The sequence below is a fragment of the Rhinatrema bivittatum genome, chromosome 4 (assembly GCF_901001135.1).
Source record: "Rhinatrema bivittatum chromosome 4, aRhiBiv1.1, whole genome shotgun sequence".
Classification (NCBI taxonomy): domain Eukaryota; kingdom Metazoa; phylum Chordata; class Amphibia; order Gymnophiona; family Rhinatrematidae; genus Rhinatrema; species Rhinatrema bivittatum.
In genome coordinates this window covers 423,802,078-423,826,322 of record NC_042618.1, presented here as the reverse complement: position 1 = coordinate 423,826,322, position 24,245 = coordinate 423,802,078, and the positions used below count along the sequence as shown (strand labels likewise).

General features: G+C 44.4%; 2 protein-coding genes across 2 annotated transcripts in view; one reads left to right on the top strand and one right to left on the bottom strand.

Moving 5' to 3' along the window:
- Window positions 1-3,035, top strand: part of XPC (XPC complex subunit, DNA damage recognition and repair factor) — a 50,064-nt gene extending 47,029 nt beyond the window's left edge. Inside the window, 4 exon segments of the mRNA XM_029601377.1 lie at window positions 123-292; window positions 1,664-1,757; window positions 1,871-1,960; window positions 2,230-3,035. Of these exon segments, the coding sequence (XP_029457237.1) occupies window positions 123-292; window positions 1,664-1,757; window positions 1,871-1,960; window positions 2,230-2,439 (564 nt within the window). The 3' untranslated portion in view covers window positions 2,440-3,035.
- An 8,873-nt stretch (window positions 3,036-11,908) lies between these two features.
- Window positions 11,909-24,245, bottom strand: part of TMEM43 (transmembrane protein 43) — a 37,032-nt gene continuing 24,695 nt past the window's right edge. The window contains exons 11-12 of the mRNA XM_029601376.1: window positions 16,131-16,248; window positions 11,909-15,378 (exon numbers count right to left, since the gene is read on the bottom strand). Coding sequence (XP_029457236.1) covers window positions 15,176-15,378; window positions 16,131-16,248 — 321 coding nt within the window. The 3' untranslated portion in view covers window positions 11,909-15,175. The remainder of the gene's footprint in view (window positions 15,379-16,130; window positions 16,249-24,245) is intronic.

The following is a 24,245-nucleotide window of genomic DNA, read 5'->3' as shown; positions in this document are numbered from 1 at the left end:
CTTGTTTTTTTCCCCCCAGTTGCTTTTCACCTTCTGTTGAGACTTTCCAGACCTCAGTTCTTGCTCAGTAATTCTGTTCTTTCCCGTTTGTGTTGTCCTGATTCTGCTCTCTTCTGTCACAGGTCCCTCGGAACGAGTATGGGAACGTATATTTGTTCAAGCCCAGTATGTTGCCCATTGGATGTTCCCATCTGCAGGTCTCCAACCTGCACAGGGTTGCTAGGAAATTGGACATCGATTGTGTCCCAGCCATCACCGGATTTGACTTCCACTGTGGCTTCTCACACCCAGTGTATGCAAAATGTGTTGTATTATTTATGTTTTACACACTGGGACCTACATCCTAAAGGCTTTCTCTCATTTTGGGTCTGTGGGGAAAAATGCTTAATCCACTGGGCCCAAATCTGCTTCGGCTGGGGAGAGGCCAAGAAGGTAGTGGGAAGTCGAGGTGACTCCTGGGACCCTTTCCACATTTCTGACTCTAAACAAACATGTGCTTGACCATCAGTTTCTATACAGACCAAAAGTTGCCTACTTTTAGATCCTGTGCCTACCTAGATCCAGGTGTTTTATTCCTGGCTTTATATAGTGGAGCTGTGAGGTTCAGGAAGCCCCCTTTGGTTTCCTAGCATAGGGTGGCCTTCAAAAGCCACAAACAGGTCTGGTTTTCAGGATCTTCATAATAAATATGCATGAGCTAGATTGGCATACAGTGTAGGCAGTGCATACAAATCTATCTCATGCATATTCAGTGTGGATATCCTGTTTGTGGCTTTTGAGGACTGGAGTTGGCCATCCCTGTCCTAGTGGATTTCTCTTCCCTCTTTGCTAAGTTTTCCTGTCACTTGTATTGGGAGCTGTAGTCCAGGGCTTTCCAAACCTGTCCCCACAGCCAGTCGGGTTTTCAGGATATCCACAATGAATATGCATGAGATACATTTGCATATACTGAGTCTCCATGGTGTAGTCATTTCTTGAAGTGAGGCTGCAAACTACAGCTGTTTGGATGAGGCAAGGGTGGTCAACTCCGCTCCTTGAGCCACAAACAGGCTGGGTTTTCAGGCTATCCACAATGAATATGTATGAGATGGATTTCCATGCACTGCCACCATTGTATGCAAATCTATCTCATGAATATCCTGAAGACCAGACCTGTTTGTGACTCTTGAGGAACATTGCTGGCCACCCTTGGGATAAGGCTAGTACAATGGCGCCTATGAACATGATGTCACAGAGCTGTCGCTAAGACATTTCACCTACAGCAAAGTTTCTCAAACCTGTCCTAGGGGACCTCCAGCCAGTCAGGTTTTCAGGGTATCAACAATGAGTACATAGATAAAATCTGCATCCTATGGAGACAGTGCAAGCAAATTACTTATATATATTCATTGTAGATATCTTTAACACCTGACTGGCTGAGGGTCCTCCAGGAAGAGTTTGGGAACCATTGACTTAGACAGTGTGGTAGTATTTTCTAGAAGATCATTTTTATTTATATGCCCTGAAAGTTACTCGGGGTGCAAGGGGAAGCGCTGAGCGACTTTCTCAGAGTCTTTGCATGGGCCCAGCACGGCTATCGTCAGGTAAGGCCTGCTGCTGTCTCTTTTTTTTATCTTCTTCCTCCTCACGCATATGGTCACTCTTATTTGTGTCTGCCCTCCAGCACAGATGGCTATGTCGTGTGTGAAGAGCACAAGGAGGTACTCTTGGCTGCCTGGGAGAATGAACAAGCAGATATAGAAAGGAAGGAAAAAGAGGTAACCCACCCTTTCGTAGTCACTCATAAAGGAGCAAGGCACTCAGTTGTCTTTGCTCTGATACTTGAATAGTGGGTATTGTACTGTAAAGGGTTTTCCTTCGTTTCATGTAGAAACGAGAGAAGAGAGCGCTGGCTCATTGGAAACTGCTGGTGAAGGGACTTCTCATCCGAGAGAGGCTGAAGCAGCGGTACGGCAGTAAGGTAACTAAACGCTGGCTTTTTTTGTACCGTTGAGTCAATAGGGAGGATGCTGAATCACCTTCTGTGCAAAAGAGTGAGGGGGAAGGAGTGCTAAGACAGAATAGGCAGTGCCAGTCTTTGGATAGGATGCTATGAGCACTGCTGGCATCACCCATGAAGCTGAACAGCCAGGAGAGGCTGATTTTTGCCCAGGACCCCATTTGCCTAAGAGCCAGCCTGGAGAGCATGGCCCACTGTAAGAGCATCTCTTTGTACTTGATTGTTTTCAGCAGGAGGTGGCGGCATCTGCATCGACTGGAGGAGCTGGATTTTCTTCAGATGAAGAGGAAGCCAGCCTAGAGACCATGGCTGGCGATCTGACTGTATCCTGGCCCCAAAACCGTCAGGCTGAAGAACGGAAAGAGGTCAAACCACAAAAAAAGAGCAGGCGGGAGAAAAGAGGAGAAGCCAACCATTTGTTCCCATTTGAGAAGTTGTGACTGGATCAACAATTGATTCAGAGTCGATGTGTGTTTAGCAGTGTAATGAACCAGAAACGTTTCTAACATAACTTGTGCATAGTCTGAGAGATGTAATACTTGCATTTTTGTATATGTGCCAGCAGGCTACTGCGATTTAGCAGGAAGGTCTCAGAAAGAAGGCACATGCAGGGTGCTGCCTGTTGTACATAGCACAGACCTAGAGGCCCTTGCAGCAGAAGGGAGGCAATGGCAACCTAGTGCTAATAATTGGGGCTTTAGTTTGTTTTTTTTAATGGTCAACAGTGGCCACCTGCAATCTGGATTTCTGCCACCCTGCTTATGCTTGTTAGATTGAGAGAAAAATTCTGGTTCTAGAGGATGCAGCATTTCACACAATGCACAGCTCGTAAAATAGTCACTATAGCAGCGAAAACTAGCAATTCATGTAAAAGTGATTATAATGGTATCAAAGCAGGGCCGAGAAGTGCAGCTGTAGTGGACATTTAAACCACCGAAACAATGGTTTAGCACTTATTAGAGATAGATCTAAACAAAAAAATTATTTTTACACCTTTTTTTTTTTGGATAGAGAAAAAAATAAAACTCTTTAGAAAGTGCGGTCTCCCATGTGTTTTTTTGTGGCAGGTGCTCCCAGCAAGAAATAAGCTGGCATTAAACAAGGCAGGGCTTTGAATATGCTGTCTAATATCGATTTTTACAGAAGAGAGCAGTGGGCTTCTTATATTATGGAGTGAGCACCTACAATGCTTCAGTATTGTTTTTCCACTTGTTACAACACATTCAACCCCAGGTGTTGTGTCAAGTCTGCTGGCACTTAGCGATTTCATTATATCAGATATTTTTCCAGTGCTGTCTGTTACTGGATGAAGGAAGCTTTTTTTTTTGTTTTTTAGACTTTTTCCAGTCTGAAGGGTGGGCTCATGGTAGCAGTCAACGCTCTTGAAAGGGGTGGTGAGTGCACCGGGCCAGCCTCTTTCCCCCACCCCATCAGATTTGGGAGAATGCACAGCTCCCTTTACATCCCCTAACCCTGCCCTCTGTAGACGAGGTGAAGGGAACGTCCCTCCTAGAACTAACTTTCTGCCTCAGTTACAAACCTTCTCCCCACCGCGTCGGTGAAGCAGAACTTGGCTGGGACACAATTTCCAAAATGAAGGCTCCCTCTGCTTCCACCTTTGCCTTTGGTTTCTGAGGCCGTGCTCCACGTGCTGCAGCCTCGTCAGGTGTGGGGAGCAGTGGGAGAAGCCCCACTCTTACTTGCTTTCTAATCGTGGAATTTACACTAGAATGGGAGGTGGTGACGGGCCCATGGACCTGGGGGGGGGCAGGCTCCTCGCCGTTCTCACTGCTTGTAACCCAGACCTATGCAATGGAAGATTTCTTTTGGGGAGATGCTGTTGTCCAAATCAGCACCCTGCTCTTTCAAGGTTATAAACGCAGCTGCAATCTTTCCGTTTGGTTACAGCATACCCAATCTGGGGCCTGCTGTGGACAGTTATTTTGCTTCCAGCCGGACCCATTTTTGTAAAATTGCTTGATATTATAAGGACAATTTTCAGCGCTGTTTAACCAGGTCACTTATCCTTATCCTTATTGAAAAATAGTTCCCTTCAGAGTATGTGCCTATTTTTAGCCAGACTAAAAGGCAGGGTTGGTGCGTGTTGGGGGGGGGGGGGAGGTATGTTTTATTTATTGGAATTTATATGCTGCTAATACTAAAGCCCACAGTCGTTCACATTGTAAACACACAATGTAGTACATCAAAGATAAGACAAAACAAATCCATGGCTAAAAAATGTATAATAAAAAAAAAAAAATCACACTATAGCTCACGGAAGGGAAACAGCAGATGTAGGTTTGATGTTCACAGGAAACCAGCTGATCATCCACCCACAGCAACAGTTGAGGCAAAGCCTGCAGCTACTTTATGCACACATTTCATAGACAATCTTCAGCGGAAAATAGCCCCACTGATTCCCTTTAAAAAGCAGCTAGGAGGTGCATATGGACTTTAATATAGGGGGGTGTTTTTAATAAATTCCACAGTTATATTGCACCTGCTGAGACCACACCATACAATTACTAATCCTAAAATTGTTTAAAAAGAAATATTAAATAAATAATTCTTAGCATCCAGTCAGATGAATCCAGAACAAGTGAGTTATGCACGCCAACCAGCAGATGGAGACAGAGCAAGCTGACATCACAGTACATATACCCCTGCAATAAATTCAGCCCACCAGTATTCTCCATCTGCAGCAGATGGTTGACATGCATCTACCCACTGGGGATTGCTTCAATTTTAAGGTGAATTCAAGAAAGAAAATTAATACGCCGTTATCCTGCAGTGATACCAAATAGTCCCTCCCCCAGCTGATACTTCCTGAGGTTATTTCCATAGGCCCTCAGCAGTCCTTGGTCCAGTAGCTAGGTTTGCTGGCGTGGACTTAGCTGCTCAAGCACCTGAAAGGCAGCAGGTACAGGAAGCTAAGCACAACCGTGACGCCACATGCTCTTTCCCCCCTCAGCCTAAGAGCGCCTCTGCTCAGCCAGGTAAGGGTGAGCTCCAGTAAGTTTAAAACAAAAAAAACCTACACCCATACACAGAAACTTAGCTGGAGGTTTTACTGTGCCGGACTTTCTCCCGTCTGGTCTCTGAGTTGGCACGCTGTTCCAACAAGATCACATTGGATCAGGGGTCCTGGAGGTGATGAGAGAAGGTATGAGATGGAGTTTCGCAGTATTCCTCGGGCCATGTTCATGGCATCTTCCTGTCACTCCCCACAGAAAGCAGGCGGTGGAGGTTATATTGACAAGGCTCCTCAATCTAAGGGCTGCGGTGCCACTGCCTGCATCTCAAGAAAATACGGGACGATATTTCATTTATTTTGTTATGCCAAAGAAGGAGCACTACTTTCCTCCCATCCTGGACCTCAAAGGCGACAACCATCATATCCCAGTGAAGCATTTTCACATGGAAACATTGGGCTCAGTGATAATGACTGTTAAATCGGGGGAATTTCTGACCTCTCTGGATCTGGCCGAGGCATATCTTCACATTCCCATTGGACTAGAGCATCAACACTTCCTGTGGTACACAGTTCTGGGATGCCACTTTCAGTTTTGGGCTCTGCCCTTTAGTCTGGCTACCATTCCCAGACTCTTTTCCAAGGTAATGATGGTAGTTGCGGCAGCATTGAAAAAGGATGGAATCATCATACACCCACACCTGGACGACTGGCTGATTCAGGCCAAGTCGCTGGAAGAGAGCCAGCTGGTAACGCTCAAGGTGATTTCCCTTTTGCACGAGCTCAACTGGGTAGTGATCCTAGCCAAGAGCAGTCTTTAGCCTCCTCAGTCACTGGAATACGTGGGAGTTCGGTTCAACACACATCAAAGCAAGGTGCTCCTGCCGGAAGCTCGAAAACAGAAGTTGCTAGCTCAAATGCATCTATTGAACACTCTATGCCTGATGTATGGTCTTACCTGCAGGTCTTTGCCTTAATAGCAGCGACCTTGGAAGTGGTACCGTGGGCGAGGGGGCCATATGCGCCATCTTCAGTGCTCCCTGCTGTCTCTGTGAAATACACAGTCTCAGGATTATTCGGTTCAGCTCCACCTGCCGATGGAGGTCTCCTCCCAACTGCAGTGGTGGCCGCAGGCAGATCATCTATGGAAGGAAGTCTCCTTGTCCTCACAGGACTGGCTAGTACTGACAACAGATGCGAGTCTCTAAGGTTGGGGAGCTCACAGCGCTGGAGTGTAGAAGAGTCTCTCTGGCACGGTTGGAAGCTTGGGCTGTGTGGTTAGCATGTTTGCAATTCGGCAACAGGCTGCAAGGTCGATCAGTCCGAATAATGTCAGACAATGCAACGACCATGGCTTACATCAATCGGCAGGGAGGTACCAAGAGCCAGCAGGTGTCACTGGAAATAGATCAACTTATGGAATGGGTGGAGATGCATCTCCAGATGATCTGAGCCTCATACAGTGCAGGAAAAGACAATGTCAATGCAGACTCTCAGCAGAGAGAGTCTGGATCTAGAAGTGTGAGCGTTGACAGACAAGGCATTGCAGCTGATTCGGGATCATTGGGGTCTCCTATTCCTGGACCTGTTGGTGACTCTGCGCAACGCGAAAATTCCACAATTCTTCAGCCGCAGAAGAAATCTGAAGTCATTGGGGATCGATGCCCTGGTGCAGGAGTGACTGGAAAAAAGTTGGGGTATGCTTATCCTCCATGGCCCATGTTGGGCAGCAGATTGATGGTGCTCTTGGTCACTCCAGATTAGCCCAGGAAGCTATGGAATGTAGATCTGTGGAGGCTTCTGGTGGATTTGCCTCACATCAGAGACCTGTCCTTCACGAAGATCTGACACAATTTTATCTTATTGTATAGCCCTCGAAAGGGCTTGCTTGCTGAAACGTGGATACTCTGTGGCAGTGATTTCCACCTTACTAAGAGCTAGAAAGTTCTCCACTTCCTTGGCCTATGTGCGAGTTTGGAGAGTGTTTGAAGCCTGGTGGGCGGATCGAGGTGCTCTTCCTTCCGTGATCAAGATTCCACTTATTTTGGAATTTTTGCAGGATGGCTTGAACAAAGGCTTGGCTCTTAATTCCTTAAAGGTACAAGTAGCGACTCTCGCCTATTTAGGTATCAGGTAAATGGTGGATCTTTGTCAGCTCATCCTAATGTGGCCCATTTTCTGAAAGGAGTGAAACATCTTCATCTTCCCTGGAAGTTTCCGGTGCCCCTATAGAGTCTTAATTTGGTCTTGTATTTTTTGGCAGACCCTTCGTTTAGACCACTACATACTCTATCCTGGCGGTTGCTAACTTTGAAAACGATGTTTCTTGTGGCAATTTGTTCAGTGCATAGGGTTTCCGAAGTGCAGGCCTGGTCTTGTTGGGAGCCATGTCTCCAGGTGACTCCAGAGGTGGTACAACTGCATACTGTTCTTTCCTTTTTACTGAAGGTGGTCACTGAGTTTCACTTGAATCAGACCATCTCCCTGCCATTTATGGATAAAGAGAGAAATGGAGATAAGTATCATCTGTTGCGATCCTTGGATGTCAAGAGACATATTGTCAGGTATCTGGAAGTTACTGAGCCTTTTCGAAGTCAGAATGCCTGTTTGTCTTTCAAGTCAGTACTAAACAAAGAGAACCAGCCTCATGGGCTACAATAGCTCGCTGGATTAAGGAGGTAATCACAGCTGCATACGTGGATGCTGAGAAGCTGTTACCTAGTCAGGTTTGGACTCATTCCACTCTCTCCCATCAACATTTGTCAAGCTGCGACGTGGTCTTCCTTAAACACCTTTTCCAAGTTTTATCACCTGGATGTTCTGTCCTGGGAGGACACGGTCTTTTCACAGGCAGTTTTGTCTGGACTGCGGGCAGCCTCCCACCCTATTCAGGAGTAGCTTGGGTACATCGCACTTGTTCTGGATTCATCTGACTGGATGCTAGGAAATGAGAAATTACTACTTACCTGATAATCTCCTTTTCTTTAGGACAGTCAGATGAATACACCTTCCCTCCCTTGGCAGCCTTGTGGTTGCATTTTACTTCTCCTGTGTGCCTACATGTTACAGAGATTACTGGTAAGTGTAACTCCAGTCCCTAGTCTAGTTCTTATATGAGCTCAGTGTTGGCTGAGTATTGACATGGTTATCTGTTTTTAAATCAAGTTTTTGGACTAGTCTGTCCACAATTGCTTTTGCAGAGAATACTGGTGGGCTGAGGTGACTTCAGGGGTATATATATTGTGATGTCAGCTTGCTCCGTCTCCATCTGCTGGAAGGAGTGCATAACCCACTTGTTCTGGATTCATCTGATTGTCCTAAGGAAAAGAAAATTATCAGGTAAGTAGTAATTTCTCACTTAACAAGAAAAATTATTTCAAGTATCTTATCACTGCTTAAACATTACAAATATGATCATTGCTATAGGAAAAAAAATGTAACATCCACTCTCTCTCTCTCTCTCTATATATATATATATATATATATATATTTTTTTTTTTTTTAGAAAACCCATGCTGGATGGGTGAGGTCCTTATCCCTCTGAAGGGGTCTCACCCATCCAGCATGGATTTTGAAGGGAAGGCAGCTGCTGTTTTCTGGTCAGTCCAGACTTCTGAGTTTTGCCTCTCTACCAGCAGAAAGAGACAGAGAAAAAAAGTTTCACTGATACTACCATCTAATAACCTAGTGTGCCACCTGCAGTCTCTCAGTATTTCTCTGGCTCCAGCATATGGCAGAGGTGTAAAACCTGCAGTCTGCAATATAGATTAAAAAAAAAATTTTAGGTTTGCAGTATTCATGCCAAGGGGTTGTCAGGTCCTGGTGGGGCCATCCCCTCTGGTTTGAAGTGGATAAGCAGGGGGTTGGTGACCCTTGAAGGAAGTTCAATCCTTGACTCCATGGGGGTTGGACAACTGGTGGTCCAGTTCCTTCATTCTCCAGGAAACCCTTGATTCCTGTGGCAGCTCTGCATCTTTACATCCCAGCTCTTTTAAAGGGAAGTATCTCTGCCTGAACTTTTAGGGCCATTAAAGTTTTTACAAAAAAAAAAAAAAAAAGGTTTTTTTTATTGCTCAGGAAAGAACAGTTATCCGTGGCAGGCCAGGTCTCTGGCTGTGCCATTAAATGATTGCAGAGCCAGCCCCCTTTGTTTTACCTGAGGGTTCCAGTGCAGATGTGACCACAGTGGCGCGTGGCTCCGTGTGGCTAAAATGACGCATGGGAAGAACTGCCGTTCCTGTGGTTAGTCACGTTTGTGCCTGTGTAGGAGCGGCTTGTTTATCCGCAGCATTGACTATATATATTCAGAGACACAAGGGCCGCACCCATCCAGCATGGGCTTTGAGGGGGAGAAGTCGCCTGTACCCCTTATGAAGGACAATCTCTTATTTTAATGTGAAAAAAATTATCGTTACACTCCTACTCCTGACCATCTTTAAAACCTGGCAAGTGCCATAATTGCAATCCATGGATCTCCCCAAAAAATCCTGCCGGCCTTCTTTTAAGTCTAGATTCAGAGAAAGCTTTTGATCAGGTGGGCTGGCATTATTTATGGCATACTACGCACGACTTCGGTTTCTCCGCCTCCTTTACTGGCTGGGTGAAGTTGCTATAGGAGGGTCCTGAGGCCCAGATTCAAGTAAATGGATCATTGTCAGAATCCTTTCCAATTCAGCAGGAAACGAGGGAAGGTTGCCCAATATCCCCCTTTGTGTGTTAACGTTGGAACCCCTAGCCATTTATTTACGGGGTCTGCAGGGATTCTCTGGTATCAGAGTTGGATGTAAAGAACTAAAGCTTGGTTTATACGCCGATGATGTGTTGCTATTTACCAGCAATCTGGCACAAAGCGTGCCTCTTGATTACTGCAGCAAAGCTTTGGGCCTTTTTCCGGTCTGAAAATTATGGAAAAGTCAGAAGCATTCCTGCTCGCTGCATCTTTAAAAGATTCGTGGAAGACACCTTTTCCTTTTAAATAGAATTTACAGAGTTTAAAATATTTGGAAGTTTACTTAACGCATACAGAAGCAGAACTATACAGACTTAATATACTCCGGGTGTTAAAACGATTGTCCGCAACTTTTGATTAAATGGGCAGATTATCCTTTATCGTTTCGTGGAAGATGTGCGGTTATTAAAATGGTGATTTTACCTAAAATGTTGTATGTCCTCCAGATGCTTCCTCTATGGTTGAAAGCAAAGGGCATTAGGTTATTTCGATCAGCTGTCACTTCCTTCATTTGGAGAGGGAAACCTGCTTGTATTGCATATCCTTGTTTAATGTTTTAAAAAGACAGATGGGTGGACAAGCCTTGCCAGATTTAAGAGCCTATAATGTGGCTGCCCTATTAAGGCATATTCAAGGCTGGGTTTCCGGAAATTTCAAATTTGATCCCGATAAACTTTTGCCTGAACTAGCTGCCCCGTGGAATCCAGTTAATTAAGTTGCAATGTTCCCTCCCTTCCAAATTGCTTCCTCATACATGGGGTTTTTGTTTCAAAGCCATCCATAAATCCTGGAAACGGGGAGATTTTTGAACAAATGATCGCCCTTTATATCTCCTTTTTTTGAGTTTGACTGGAAATCCTGAATTTCCTGGTGGAAGTGATTCCAAACTGTTCCAAAAAAATGGAAATCTAGGGGCTTACATTGTTTAGGCCAGTTGATGGATTCAGAAACCATGGCATCATATTCTTTTGAACAAGTTGCTACTGATTGGGACCTCCCCAAACAGGATTTTTATGCCTATCTGCAATCCAGGCATTATTGGATGTCGATAGAAAAAGCGAACTTAGCAGTACTCTCCCTTTGCTGATCCACACCAAAATTTAATAGACTTCGCTCCTGGATGTCACAAATAACTGAAGAGAAACTAGCTAAATTGGCAGCATTGGGGAGTGACGACCTAGGGCTGATTGTAAATGATACAGATATAAAATCTGCTTTTTCCATTCTTTATCAGCTGCTAACTTGGAGGAAGCTCAGTTCAAGATTCTCCACTAGGCTTCTATCACCAGGACCCTGGGGGATCAGATGAAAATTCGGGCGAGGGACACTTGCTTAAAATGTGGTACAATGTACGGTGTGATCTGTGTCATATGTTTACCGACTGCTCCGAATACATTGTTTTCTGGACCAATATATTTACTTTCTTAAAGCAGTTATTACAGGTCTGGCAAATGGTTGTATCTTTACCTTTTTGATGATTCTGTGAAATTACCGGCAGGGGGTGCTAAATTGCTGTGCATTGCCTTAACATTGGCAAAGAAAATCCTTTTACTGACATGGAATGACGACAGGCTACCTAGTCTGGATATTTGGAGACAGGAAATGAGAAATTATGCCACTCTAGAACAATTCCATCTGCATAATTTTAGCTGCCCTGATTAAACAAAAAAAATGTTTTCTTATTATGGTCAAAAGCTTTACGTATGTTGTAAATCTTGGTTTGATTTGGCATTTAACCATAACCACAATTTTCTTTTCTTTGATTTGAATGCATGGTTGTGAGAGTGGGATTGTATGAATGTGATGTAATAGTTGGAAGAAAGTAGAAAGATACTTTGAACCTATTGGTTAAAAATCCACTAGCCAATGCATTCTTTCATCTACCAGAACTACCTTCAGCATTGTGTTATCGTTATTTTACTTGGAAGATTGTGTAAAACTTTGTTTTTATTACATGTGATTTGCATGATTCTGCCCATTCTGTTTGTTAATTGATCTCCAATAAAAGATATGGTCCAATTAAAAAAAAAACCAAAACAAAAAAATCTGGCAAGCACTTTCCCTTTGAGCCCAGGCAGAATCTGGTGAAGTAAAAGAGGAGGCAGAGAAGCCAATGGGAACAGAAAGGCAGCTTTGTATTTGCAAAAACTATATAAACAATTTTGAAAACTTCACTATTTTACATAGAAAAATAGTCATATGGCATTGGTTCTATCAAATTGCTTTATTTTGCTGTATCTGTATTCAAAATAAAAAAATACACAAGAAACCACATTTGTAATAGACATTTTACAAGCAGATCTGTGCTATAAAAAAAAACAAACCACCTTTCATTCATACAAAACTAGGAATTTAAAGGTGACAGATTGCTGGTGGCTCTGCAGGGGAATCTTTCACATCTGTCCTTTAGCAGTGTAAGCACTGTAAACCAGTTTTGCACAGCTCATGTCAATAAAACCTTGTCCATCCCACCCCCCCCCCCCCACATAGCTTTTTTTTTTTTTTTTTTTTTTTAAACTACAGTTAAAGCACCATGCCAGTCTTAGCTGGCCAGGGCAGAAGAGTTTCCCCACCACTGTACTGTGTTATAAAATGCTGAGTTTCAGGCTGAAAAGCGTAGGTATCGTTTTCTGCGACAGCTCCAATTCTGGTTCCGTTTTCTAGACCCTGCTGGTACCAGGGATGAAATAGCAACTGCCCGCCACACACACACACGGCCCAAAATTTACCTCATGGGACACAAATATGTAAGCAAAGGTTGATGCTTAAAAAAAAATCAGCAGTTCCAGCTTCTAGGATAAAAGCAGCTCAAAATAACATCCCCCAAAATGGATTTAAAAAGAGTACTTCTCCATGACTTGATGCAAGAGCTGGTTGTATGGAAATGCTTTGCCCAAGCTTCCTATTGTTAACGCACTCTGAGAAGCCAATGTCAAAGTACGTTCTTTGTTTTTTCTTTAAGGGGGTAAAGGGTGCTTCACTGGACAGCCCACGCTCCAGGGAGGCCTCGAGGAGGGCTGTCTGGGCACAGCCTCAGCACCCGAACACTTGCAAAAAGACCATTTTCATTATTTTCTCCTTGAAACATGTATTATGATTATCTTTTGTGATAGTTATAGCAGAATGCTGCTCTGAATGTGAAAAACATTTGTAATCAAAAATTATTTTGGATAATAAAGCTTAATAGAGCTTCCACGGAGCTTTTTAAAAATCTATAAATGTTCAAGCAATTTTTTTTCACACCCTTCCCTTTTATATTTGCAGAACTATAACAAAAAGTCTCAATAGTTTACCACAAGAAACAAAACACTTATCAGTACTGAACACTGAATAAAGTGGCTCTCTCTACAATTTTGTTGAACAGAGGAAGAGCAAAAGTAGATGAATACAAGTCCCTAGTGAACAAAAATGTTCAGTTCTGGCCAGAGAGAGAGACACTGAACTTCATGACATCACTTTACCAGGGGAAGGCAAAAATTTCATTTGGCAGACTGATCACAGTTTGCTAATCCCATCCATCTAGAAGCAAGCACGTGGGACTGCTAGTCTTAAATGCAGCCTCACAGGCCAAGTACCATAAGTTTAGGGCCAACATAATAAGAAAGATATGTTGAGCTGAAGTCCATGTATAGAAAGTAATGCACGCTTCAGCCTGAATTTTCAAAGCAAACTTATGCACACAAGTCCACTGTGAAAATTAGCAGGTGTGCGCGGAAAACTGTGAGACATAGGTGCACATGTATGCCTGTTTGAAAGCCGGTGTAAAGGTGCACATGAACATCTATGTGCATGCTTCTAAAATCAAAAGATTTCCCTTCCCTAACTCACCCCCAGCATACCTCTTTCAAGTACACATAGAAGCACATGCGAGATCTCGTCTGCACGTACTTTTACCTGCACAGTCCCAGGTGCAATTTTCAAAAATCTCGTTTACATGCTTAGAACCACATCACATGCACAGATGCTTTAGAAAATCGGTCCAACGTATTTTGGGAGGTGCCCATGGGTCTGCAGATCGCTACCATTTATTCTGCTGAAATGTAGTCACTTTTGGTGTCACTTTCAAAGAGTCCATACAGCGCTTAAAATCTGCGAAGGATGAGGAGATCTGCCCGGGTGCCTGATCTCTCACTTGCACTGTGTTCGGCTTCTCACACCAGTCCAGCACAATAAAGACAGCCTAGCCAGCCAGCAGAAGTCAAGTGTACAGTATATGGAGTGTGGAAGAATGCTATAGGTATGTAAAAATGCCACCGCTTGGAGAACTTTTTCAATTGATGCATTTACCCCCAACTCTCCCCTTTCCCATTTGCTACTATTACAGACAGAACATAAGAAGTTGACGGCACCGATTCTTATGTTCTATACCTAGTGGGGGAAAAAAGCTTTAATGAAAAGGTCCATACTATATCAGGGATCTTGCCCACACTGACTCGATTTTCAAGTGAAACATATGCATGTAACATTTAGGCCAAGAACCAGGTTAATTTGCAGAGTCTGCTTACCAGGAAACCAGATCTGTTTGGCCTCGAGGTCTATAGCCGAACTCAGTCTTAAAAACAGACAAAATTTTCCTGTCCAGGGGCACAACGTGCTCATTTTTAGTTGGTCTACTTAAATTTCTCATATTCAGAACACAGAGCTAAGTATAATTAAATTATCAGAAAGCAAATGACCAGGAGAAATACATTTCAGCAGAAGGCGCATTTACCACACTCGCAGAGGCTGGAATTAGAAGTAAAACCACCATGGTGCCGGATTTGAAAAATCCAAGACTCTACAACATACCTAGGCTGAACCCAAAGTGTAAAGCAAGCAGAATCTGAATGCAAACAAGTGGAAGATAAAATCCAGACAAAACAGTGCTAAGGGCCTTACTCTAAAAAGATCTCCTCTATTTTGTGCCCAGAGGAAAAAACTCAAATAAGGCCCTATATGTTGGCAAGATGTCTGTAGCTGGGAGTTGCTAGGTTACTCCATCCTTAAATAAGGTGCCTGAAACAGAGTCTGGCCTTCCTACCAGCACACAAAGTGCTGTTCAACTACAGAATCTTGCTGTTGACATTCTGTAGTTATGTTCACTTCTGAATTACTTCAACAAAACCCTTTTTAACACAAGTAATTATGGCTGATTTATCAAAATCCAGTTGGGCCCCACTTGGCTTAGCAAAGTGTTTGACCTTTTTTTTTTTTTTTTTAAACTTTATGGTTCCCCAGTCAACATGGCCACAGGACCCCGTTTTCAAAAGCACAGGCTGCAACTCTTGTCTTCTGAATTCCCAATATGCCACACACCAGAGTTTACATTTTTGTGGAAGGAAAGCTATTCACGGGAAAAAAAGAAATATAATCTTACACCAGTCCTTTTGATTCTGCAACTCCCAATCTCCTGATGGGACATGGCACTTGTGGAAGAATTTCTAGACCCAAGTGGCCCCCAGCAGGTGAGCTTGGGTCTGAATGCAAAAATCAGTCTTCAATGGCGCTTCTTTGGTGGCACCCGGAATTTGGCGAGCAAGATCGGAACCATAGCAAGGACCACAAGGAGCAGAGCCCAGAGGGGACGGTAGAACATCCAGCCAACCGCTACAGTTAGAAGGGACAGGGAGGTTGCCATGCAGACAGCAAATACTTTTAGCCCAAGCTTGACCAGGTCTCGAACAATAGGAAGCCAGTCCACTGAAAGAAAAATAAAGCAAACTCCTGGATAAAACGTATTTGCATAGATACATGATTAATTGCAACACTGTTTTGCCTTTGGAAGCCATCGTGCAGCTCAGACAACAACAATATTCCCTGTAAGGTGCACAGGACACTTTCCTCTCTCCCAGCAGGTGCAGCCCAGCTGCCTGCTGTTTAAACCATGTGGTGCACCGTAGTCTGTGGGAACTGCTGGCCATGTAAACTACCTGACAGGGAGGGGGAAAAGGTGACTGATCTCCCACACACCTTTGAGGGAAAGCTGTCAGGCACACCAAAGGTGAAATGTCTGAAACAGCAGCAATAATACACTTGACTGCAATAAGACCATTTGCTGACAATGCACGTAATATGAGCACATAGACATCAGCAATTTACACAGTGGAAAATACAGTTTCTTTGGCTGTGTTCAAATAGGATGTCACTGGACACATTTCTTGATTTCATGACACAGAAACATCTTTGGACAGTGCAGACGCTGGGCCAGGCTAAGACCACATGATGCCCCCAACGATCACCATCTAGTCCAACCGTTATTGGCTCTGGACAACTGGCCAAACTCCTGCAGTACCATATTGTGAGTAGTACCACCAACATGTCACTAAGAAACCAGCGCCCTCCTGTGACCCAGCCAGTGCTTCGGATGCAGCCAAAAGCATTTCAGTTGCATGTTCTCTGCTAGTAACTGAATACAATATCCGCAACGTAGGCATGGCCGGTGAAGGACTTACCCAAAGTATGAAAGATCTTGATCACGAGACTGATGCCAACAAACATCATTAGCCAGCCTCCTGCTCGGAGAGCCCAGGTCTTCATGCTGTTACTCTGGTGTTCTCTCTGAAAGAGCTCCTGAAACACAGGCACAGGATGCAGGGTCAGCTCTCTGGAGGGGAGGGGGAAGGGAAGGAACAGAGCTATAGGCAAGCACTTTGGCACCTATTGCCAAGTGAAAACGTGCACCCTCACCCTGAACACAAATTCATGAGCTGGGAGACTTTGTTAAATATGTGGTTTTCTTTAACTTAAAACATCACACTATTATTTATAACCTATAAAGTTGTCACAAGTGTGACCCTTTGGTGTGTATGGATGAGATCCCTAGCCTCTATCCAACCGATTAATGAAACTGGTATTGTGCCTTTCAAATCATAATGTCAAGCCTTATTTGTTTCTACTGAATTATATGATTTATGAATATTAAACTAATTAGGGTCTAGATTTCCTTAACAGCAAAGCAATCTCCCTCTACTACAAAGCACACTGTGATGCACCACAAAACCCGGCCAAAAACACAGTTGCAACCTTTGTAGGAAGCCTGCCAGACTCACACAGTAACAACTTTACTTCAGGCTTATGGGTCCGGTTAGCTAAAGCCCTCTGCACAACAGGCTCGCACACCTGGCTGACCCCACTTTCTAAACTTTTCAGTACATTTCTCAGTTTGCCACAAGTCCAGCATGTCTTGTCAGCTCTAAGCATCTCCTTCACGGCTGGGTGGTTTTCTAATCCAATCTTTTTCTTTTTATGAATGAGATCAGCACCTCCCCAACTTCAGAAGACCTTGCCAGGCACATTTGCAGCTCATGGTGGTTCTATGTACTTTCAAAGAGCAAACCCTCTCCTCTACTCCCTTCCCCCACCTCTCTGTAAAGTCAAACCTGGAAACATTTGCACTGTGGATGTTTAGCGCTATGTCGTGTAGCGCTATAGAAATGTTAAGTAGTAGTAAGAGGAGGAGTTTTGTGCGCACAACTTTTTCCTCCTCCAATCCCCACTATTTATTTATTTATTTTTTTTATTTAACTTTCTCTCTCTCACACATTTTCTCTCTCTCACATTTTCTCTCTCTCACATTTTCTCTCTTCCCTTTCCTCCCAGCTTCCTCCCCTTCTCTAACTATAAGTGCACAGGGCTTGTGCAAGGATTCTCACTCAGCAGGGAACAGCCCTCTGCTGCCTGCTCCAGTCCCACCCCTACCTGCAAGGCAGAAAAGGGGCTGGCGGTGAGGCAGAGTCTAGAACAGGCAGCAGAGAAGAAAAACGCCACACTGCTCCCTAATCCTGTCTCTACTATCCTCTCACAGGGAACAGGAAGGGAGGGTGAAATTTTGGAGTAAATGGAGCAGAACAAACCAAAGAAGAGCTATTCTGCACTCTAATCCAACCCCTTTGTGCTGCAGAGCAGTAATGTAGGTGTCCCTTCTGGGAGTTGTGACCAGGCTATAGCTACGGCTCTGGGAGAGACCATATGCTCCAATAGTTACAACACTGGACTAAGACTCCACTGACATTACAAGACCTAAGGCACTGTTTCTCAAGCCGGACCCTGAAGGTCTCCCTAGCCAGTCTGGTTTTCAGGATATCCACAATGAATATGCATGAGACAGGATTCGCATGCACTGTCAACTGTAAACCTCTTGCATATTCATCGTGGATATGCTGAAAAACAGACTGGCTAATGGGTACCACAGGGACCGACCTACAGTGAGCACCAGTGTCCTGTCATGGCTTGTTTCACTACTCTGATCTGAAATCAATGGTTCCTGTGCTATGCAGTGTAAGGGAGCGATGAGATATGCCTCTTAGAAACCTGGAAGCAAGTCAGAAAGGAAAATTGGTTCTTACCTGCTAATTTTCGTTCCTGTAATACCACAGATCAGACCAGACTTCTGGGTTTTGCATCCCTGTCAGCAGATGGAGTCAGAGACAGTTTTACTGACACTGTACATAACCTAGTGTGCCACCTGCAGTCCTTCAGTATTGACTTGTACCCAAGCCAAGATGACAGCAACTATAAGAATCCTAAATGCAAACACCTCTCTCCTACGAGCAGGAGGAAGGTGAAGTAGCAACAAATGGAAAAATGTGTTTCCCAAAAAATACCATGAGTAAACAGCCTTGAAAATCTCCAATACCTGCACTATATGCAAACCCACAGTGTGAGCGGCAGACTCTCCCTCCCCCCTTTAATGGGTAAATCTCTGGAATGATTTGCGGTATTTCAGGAACAAAAATTAGCAGGTAAGAACCAAATTTTCCTTCCTGTTCATAACCAGATCAGTCCAGACTCCTGGGATGTACCTAAGCTTTCTTAAACAGGGTAGGACCTGGAGAGTCCCACTGTGACCAAAACTTACTTCATTTTTTTTTTTTTCAAAACAAGGAGAAATTACTACTTACCTGATAATTTCCTTTTCTTTAGGTCAGACAGATGAATCCAGACCCAATGAGTTATGGACCTCTACCAGCAGATGGAGACAGAGCAAACTGACATCACAGTATATATACTCCTGCCAGTATTCTCTGCAAAAGCCAACTGTGAACAAACTAACAGAACTTGATTATTAACAGATAAACATTCCAGCACTCAGCCAACAGGAAAACACTGAACTCAAATAAAAAGTGTAATAACTTCAACATTAATCTAGGGACTGGATTGACACTTACCAGTACTGCCTGGAACACATAGCCACGCAGGAAGACCATAGCACAATGATTCAGCAGCCAAAGGTGGAAAACTGGATTCATCTGTCCTAAAGAAAAGGAAATTATCAGATAAGTAGTAATTTCTCATTTCTTAGCATTCAGATGAATCCAGAACCAGTACCCAAGCTACTCCCAAATAGGGTGGGAGACTGCTCGCGATCCAGTCAAAACCACATGTGCAAAGGCTGTGTCCTCCTGGGCCTGCACATCCAGATGACAATGCCTGGAAAAGGTGTGTAAGGAGGACTATACTGCAGCTCAGCAGATGTTTGACGGGAAACAAGAAACTAACCTCCGCCCATGACACTGCCTGAGCCCCAGTGGAATGAATCCTAACCTTACTAGGGAACGGCTGCTCAGCATCCAGAGACACAGCCGTGACTACCTCCTTAATTCAGCGGGCTATTGCAGCTCACAACGCCAGTTCTTCCTGGTTACTCCCACCAGGAGAACAAACTGCTGGTCGGATTTCTGAGAGGTTCAGACGCCTCTAAATATTGCAAGCTATGCCTTTCTATATCCAAAGGACACAATAGGTGATACTCCTCCACATCTCTCGCCTTGTCCAGAAATGGCAGGGAAAATATTTATTTATTTTTAACTTTTATATACCGACATTCTTGCATTAAATGCAAATCATGCCGGTTTACAGTGAAACAGAAAAAGCAGGAAAAAATTCCTTAGTCGAATACAATGAAACAGCTTAGTTAACAAAGGAAACATAAAAATAAATTTTTATATATACATAAAGGTTTGCACGAAGGGGTGCACAAAGGGGAGAGCCTGATTCAAGTGAAAATCCGAGACCACCTTTGGTTAAAAAGGAAGGAACAGCAGCACACAGCTGAAATCACCCCCAGAGTCACTCATAGAAACAGCTCCTGGCAAGATAAGGCCTGTAGCTCAGATCCTGGATGCGCTGAATAAACTGCCACAAGAACACCTTTTTCAAGGTCACTAACTTCGAGGAAGGTTATGCATCAGTCAGAAAGTAGGGCCTGCTAAACATCCACAAAGACACTGGAAACCAGAAAGGAGGACGAAGAAGCTTCACTCCTTTCAAGAAACAGGCCACAACTGGGCGAGCCAAAAAGGCCCACTATTCATGTGGAAGAACTCCAAATTAAGCGGGATCTGAACCGAGCGAGGAAGAACCCCCTCAATCTTCACACCAAGCCTCAAAACACTCGCCTAACCCTTACAAATGCTAAGGAAGTAGAGAACTTTCTTGCTCATAGCAAGATGATAATCACAGGAGAATATCCATGCTTCAGCAACTAAGTCCTCGCCAGGACTATACCGTAAGACAATATAGAGTCGCATCTTTGTGAAGAAGAGGTCCCTGTCGCAGTAAATCCTAGAGTACCGAAAAAACGGAGGGAAGAGAGCACCAGGCATCTTCGTAAGTCTGTATACTATGGCCTTCTGGACCAACCTGGTGCCACCAGAAGCACCATCCACCCGTGACTCTCAGTCTTCCGAATCACTCTGCCCAACATGGGCCTCTGGGGAAAGGCATGAGGGCCACTCCAGCATGAGGGCATCAATGCCTGTGACTGAAGAATCAAGGAATCTTCGCAATGTGATCCACTACTAGCTAAAATGCCTTGTTGACAATTCCCATTATCCTGTCTGCTGAGAAAATCTACTCTCACATTGTCTTTTCCTGCAATGTGTGAGGCTGAGATATCCTAAAGATGCACTTCCGCACATTCCATCGACACTTGCTGGCTCTTGGCTCCTTCTTACCAATTGATGTACGCCATTGTCTTTGCATTGTCCAACATTATCTGGACCTCTCAACTCTGCGATCTGTCTCTGAACTGCAAGCATGCCAGGTGAACCACATGGGCTTCCAGCCAATAGATGTTCCAAAGAAACCCTTCTGCATTCCAGCGCCCTTGCGCTGTCAGTTCCTGACAATGAGTACCCCAACTCTGGAGGTTCACATCTGTCGAGAGTACTAGCCAGTCTGGTGGTCTTAGGGAAATGTCTTTCCTTAGATGATCCATTTTGAACCACCACTGTAGTTGAGAGCAGACCTCTATCGGCAGGAGAAGCAAAATCAAATAATCTTGAGACTAGCTCCCACGAGCCAGCAAAGTGCACTGAAGAGGACGTAAATGCACCCTCACCCTTGGCACTACCTCCATGTTGGCCACCATCGATCCGAGCATCTGAAGAAAGGACTATACTGTTGGTCGATTCGTGTTTGTCAATATCCACACCTGTGCCACCAGCTTCTGAATATGGCTCTCCAGCAGGGGACACCCTGCCCTCTTTTTCGAGTCATACTGAACTCCAAGATACTCCAGTGACTGTGTTGGCTGAAGATTGCTCTTGGTTAGGTTCATGACCCAACCTAGCTTCTGCAACAAGATCACCTTGTTGCAAGACTCCTGGTCCAAAGCAGTCAGTCGTCTAAATACAGGTATACCAGGATCCCATGTTTTTCTCAAACCCGCCACCACCACCATAACCTTGGAAAAAGTCCTCAGGGCGGTGGCCAAACCAAAAGGTTGTGCTTGAAACTACCAAGCACTACCTTTTGTTTTCTGTGTTTCGCATCCCAAAAACGCGAAACACAGAAAACGCTGGTGCTCTAGTTGAAAGGGTATATGTAGGTATGCCTCAGACAGAACCAGAGACTTCAGTAAACTCCCCCAGCTGTACTACCATTATCACTGAGCGCAAAGTTACCATGCAAAAATGAGTTGCACATAAATGATATTTGACGCCTTAGAGATCCAGAATGGGCCGAAAAGATCCCTCCATCTTGGACACAATGAAATAAATGTAATAGTGGCTCGTATTATTATTATTTTATTTTTTGAGAAGTGAGTATGGGAACCACAGCCCGCAGGCTGAGAAGTCTCAATGTACATTCCAGTGCTTATCTCTTCTGCAGAGAGTTGAAGGAGACACAATATATATATATATATATATATATATATACTCCAGCATATAGTCTTCTCGTATCACTTCCAGAACCCACTGATCTGTTGTGATCTCGACCCACCTCCAATAAAAACCCAGAGGAAGGTTGGCACACTTTCATTGGGAAGCTACTACTACTATTACTACTAAACATTTCTATAGCACTACACGACACACTGTACAAATATAAAAAAAGACAGTCCCCTGCTCAATAGAGCTTACAATCTAATAAAACAAACATATAGGACAAGAGACTTGGTGAAAAGAAAAAGTTAGTCAAGACTAAAAGCAGACAGTCAGGCATAAGATTTAAAAGTGGTTTCAAAAAGGTGGATCTTTAGATGGGATTTAAACATGGCAAGAAGGGAGCATAACGCACCAGTTCAGGAAGACTATTCCAAGAACACGTCACAGCCAGTTGGACAGCAGAGAATCTGGAATTGATAGTACCGTGTTTCCCCGATAGTAAGACACCCCTGATAGTAAGACGTAGTGGGAATTTTAGGGGGGTAGGCTAATGTAACACATCCCCCGAAAGTAAGACGTAGTAAAGTAAAAGGTAGCCACGGCATAGCGCGGAGGAGGACGGTGGCGCCGGCTTCATTGAATTGTGTAGCAGAGCAGGAGGTCACATGGGCACAGCCAATGAGAGCTGTCAGAGACATAGCGTCATGTGTCTCCGGCAGCTCTCATTGGATGTGCCCCGCGCGATCTCCCGCACTGATATCGCGCTGTCTGCGAAGACACAGGATAGAGAGGTACGGTAGCTGTTGCAGCGGTGAGATACCGCCATACAGTACTTGTTCTGTGTCCTGTGTGCATAGCAGGGGGTAATATTGCCCCCTGTTGTTCACATAACACCTATAGTATATTGCCTATGTCCCCTGTTCGCATAACACATATACTATCCCTGTTTGGGATACTGTATGAGGCTGTAACCCTATGGGAGACTGTGATATGGAACCATAAGCAGTGCTTTTACCGTACGCTATATTTTTGCCCCTAGACATGAGCGCTTCCGGTTCCAGTGGTAAAAGGAAGAGCTACACCGTTAAAACCAAATTCGACTTTTTTTCCAATATAAGACATACCCTGAAAGTAAGACATAGTGGGACTTTTGGGGGTAAAAAGAAAGTAAGACGCTGTCTTATTTTCGGGGAAACACGGTAGTAGAGAAGGGCATGGATAGAAGTGACATATGACGAGCGGCGTGCACAAAAAGAGGTGTAGAAAGAGATAAGCAAGGAGAGGTAGTGAGATATTGCAGAATGAAGGCATTTGTGGGTGAGAAAGAAGAGCTTGAACTGTATGCGGGAGCAGATAGGGAGCCAATGCAGTGACTTCAGAAGAGGAGTTATGTGAGTCTAGCGACTGGCAAAAGATAAGTTGTGCAGCTGAATTTAGGACAGATTGCAATAGAGAAAGATGGCTTGCTGGGAGACCTGTGAGGAGCAGGTTACAATAGTCTAAGACAGTGGTTCTCAATCCTGTCCTGGGGACCCCCCCAGCCAGTCGGGTTTTCAGGATATCCACAATGAATATGCATGAGAGAAAATTTGCATACACTGCCTCCATAACATGCAAATTTTCTCTCATGCATATTCATTGTGGATATCCTGAAAACCCGACTGGCTGGGGGGGTCCCCAGGACAGGGTTGAGAACCACTGGTCTAAGAGAAAGGAGATGAGAGAATGGATAAGAGTTCTGGTAGTGTGTTATAAAGAAAGAAAACAACATGTTTTAGCAGTGTTTTGGGTATGCGTAGAGAAGAGGACTCAAAGGTTACAAAGTGATGGGACAGGGAAGACAACCGTGTTATCCACAGAAACAGAGAAAGGAGGAAGAGGGGAGCGGAAGATAAGTAACTCCGCTTTGGCCACATTGAGTTTAAGGTGGTGACAAGACATCCACTCCCGGAGCTTGCACCTTTCTCTGGGTGGTCTGAGATGAAGGACTGGGATCTACCCAAAAGCAGAGTAGTCTGAAAAGTTGCTCCTCTGTAGGGTCGAAAACAAATGAATTCCCTTGTGTGACCCCTCGTACTGAAGGCTCATGGCACCTGTTTCTCATCCTCTGGTAATCAAGAAACCGGAGATGCCCACTTATTGGCCATCTCCTCCAGTTCACTCCCAAACAAGAGGGAACCTTTAAAAGGCAACTTCATAAGGTTACACACTGAGGTTGCATTGGCTGACCTATTTCTCAGCCATAGCTGACGCCTAGCAGCTATCACCGAAGTCACTCCTGTGACTGAGGTGTGGACCAATCACAGTCTGCAGCTGCCAAAAAAGGCAGCTGCTGGTTCTAACACTGCCCAAGGTCTAGCGACTTCCTGGGAAAGCAATAAGCAAGAGCGAGCAACCAGGGAACAACAGGAAGCTGTCTGCAAACTCATTGCTATCGCTTCAAAGGCCTGCTTAAGG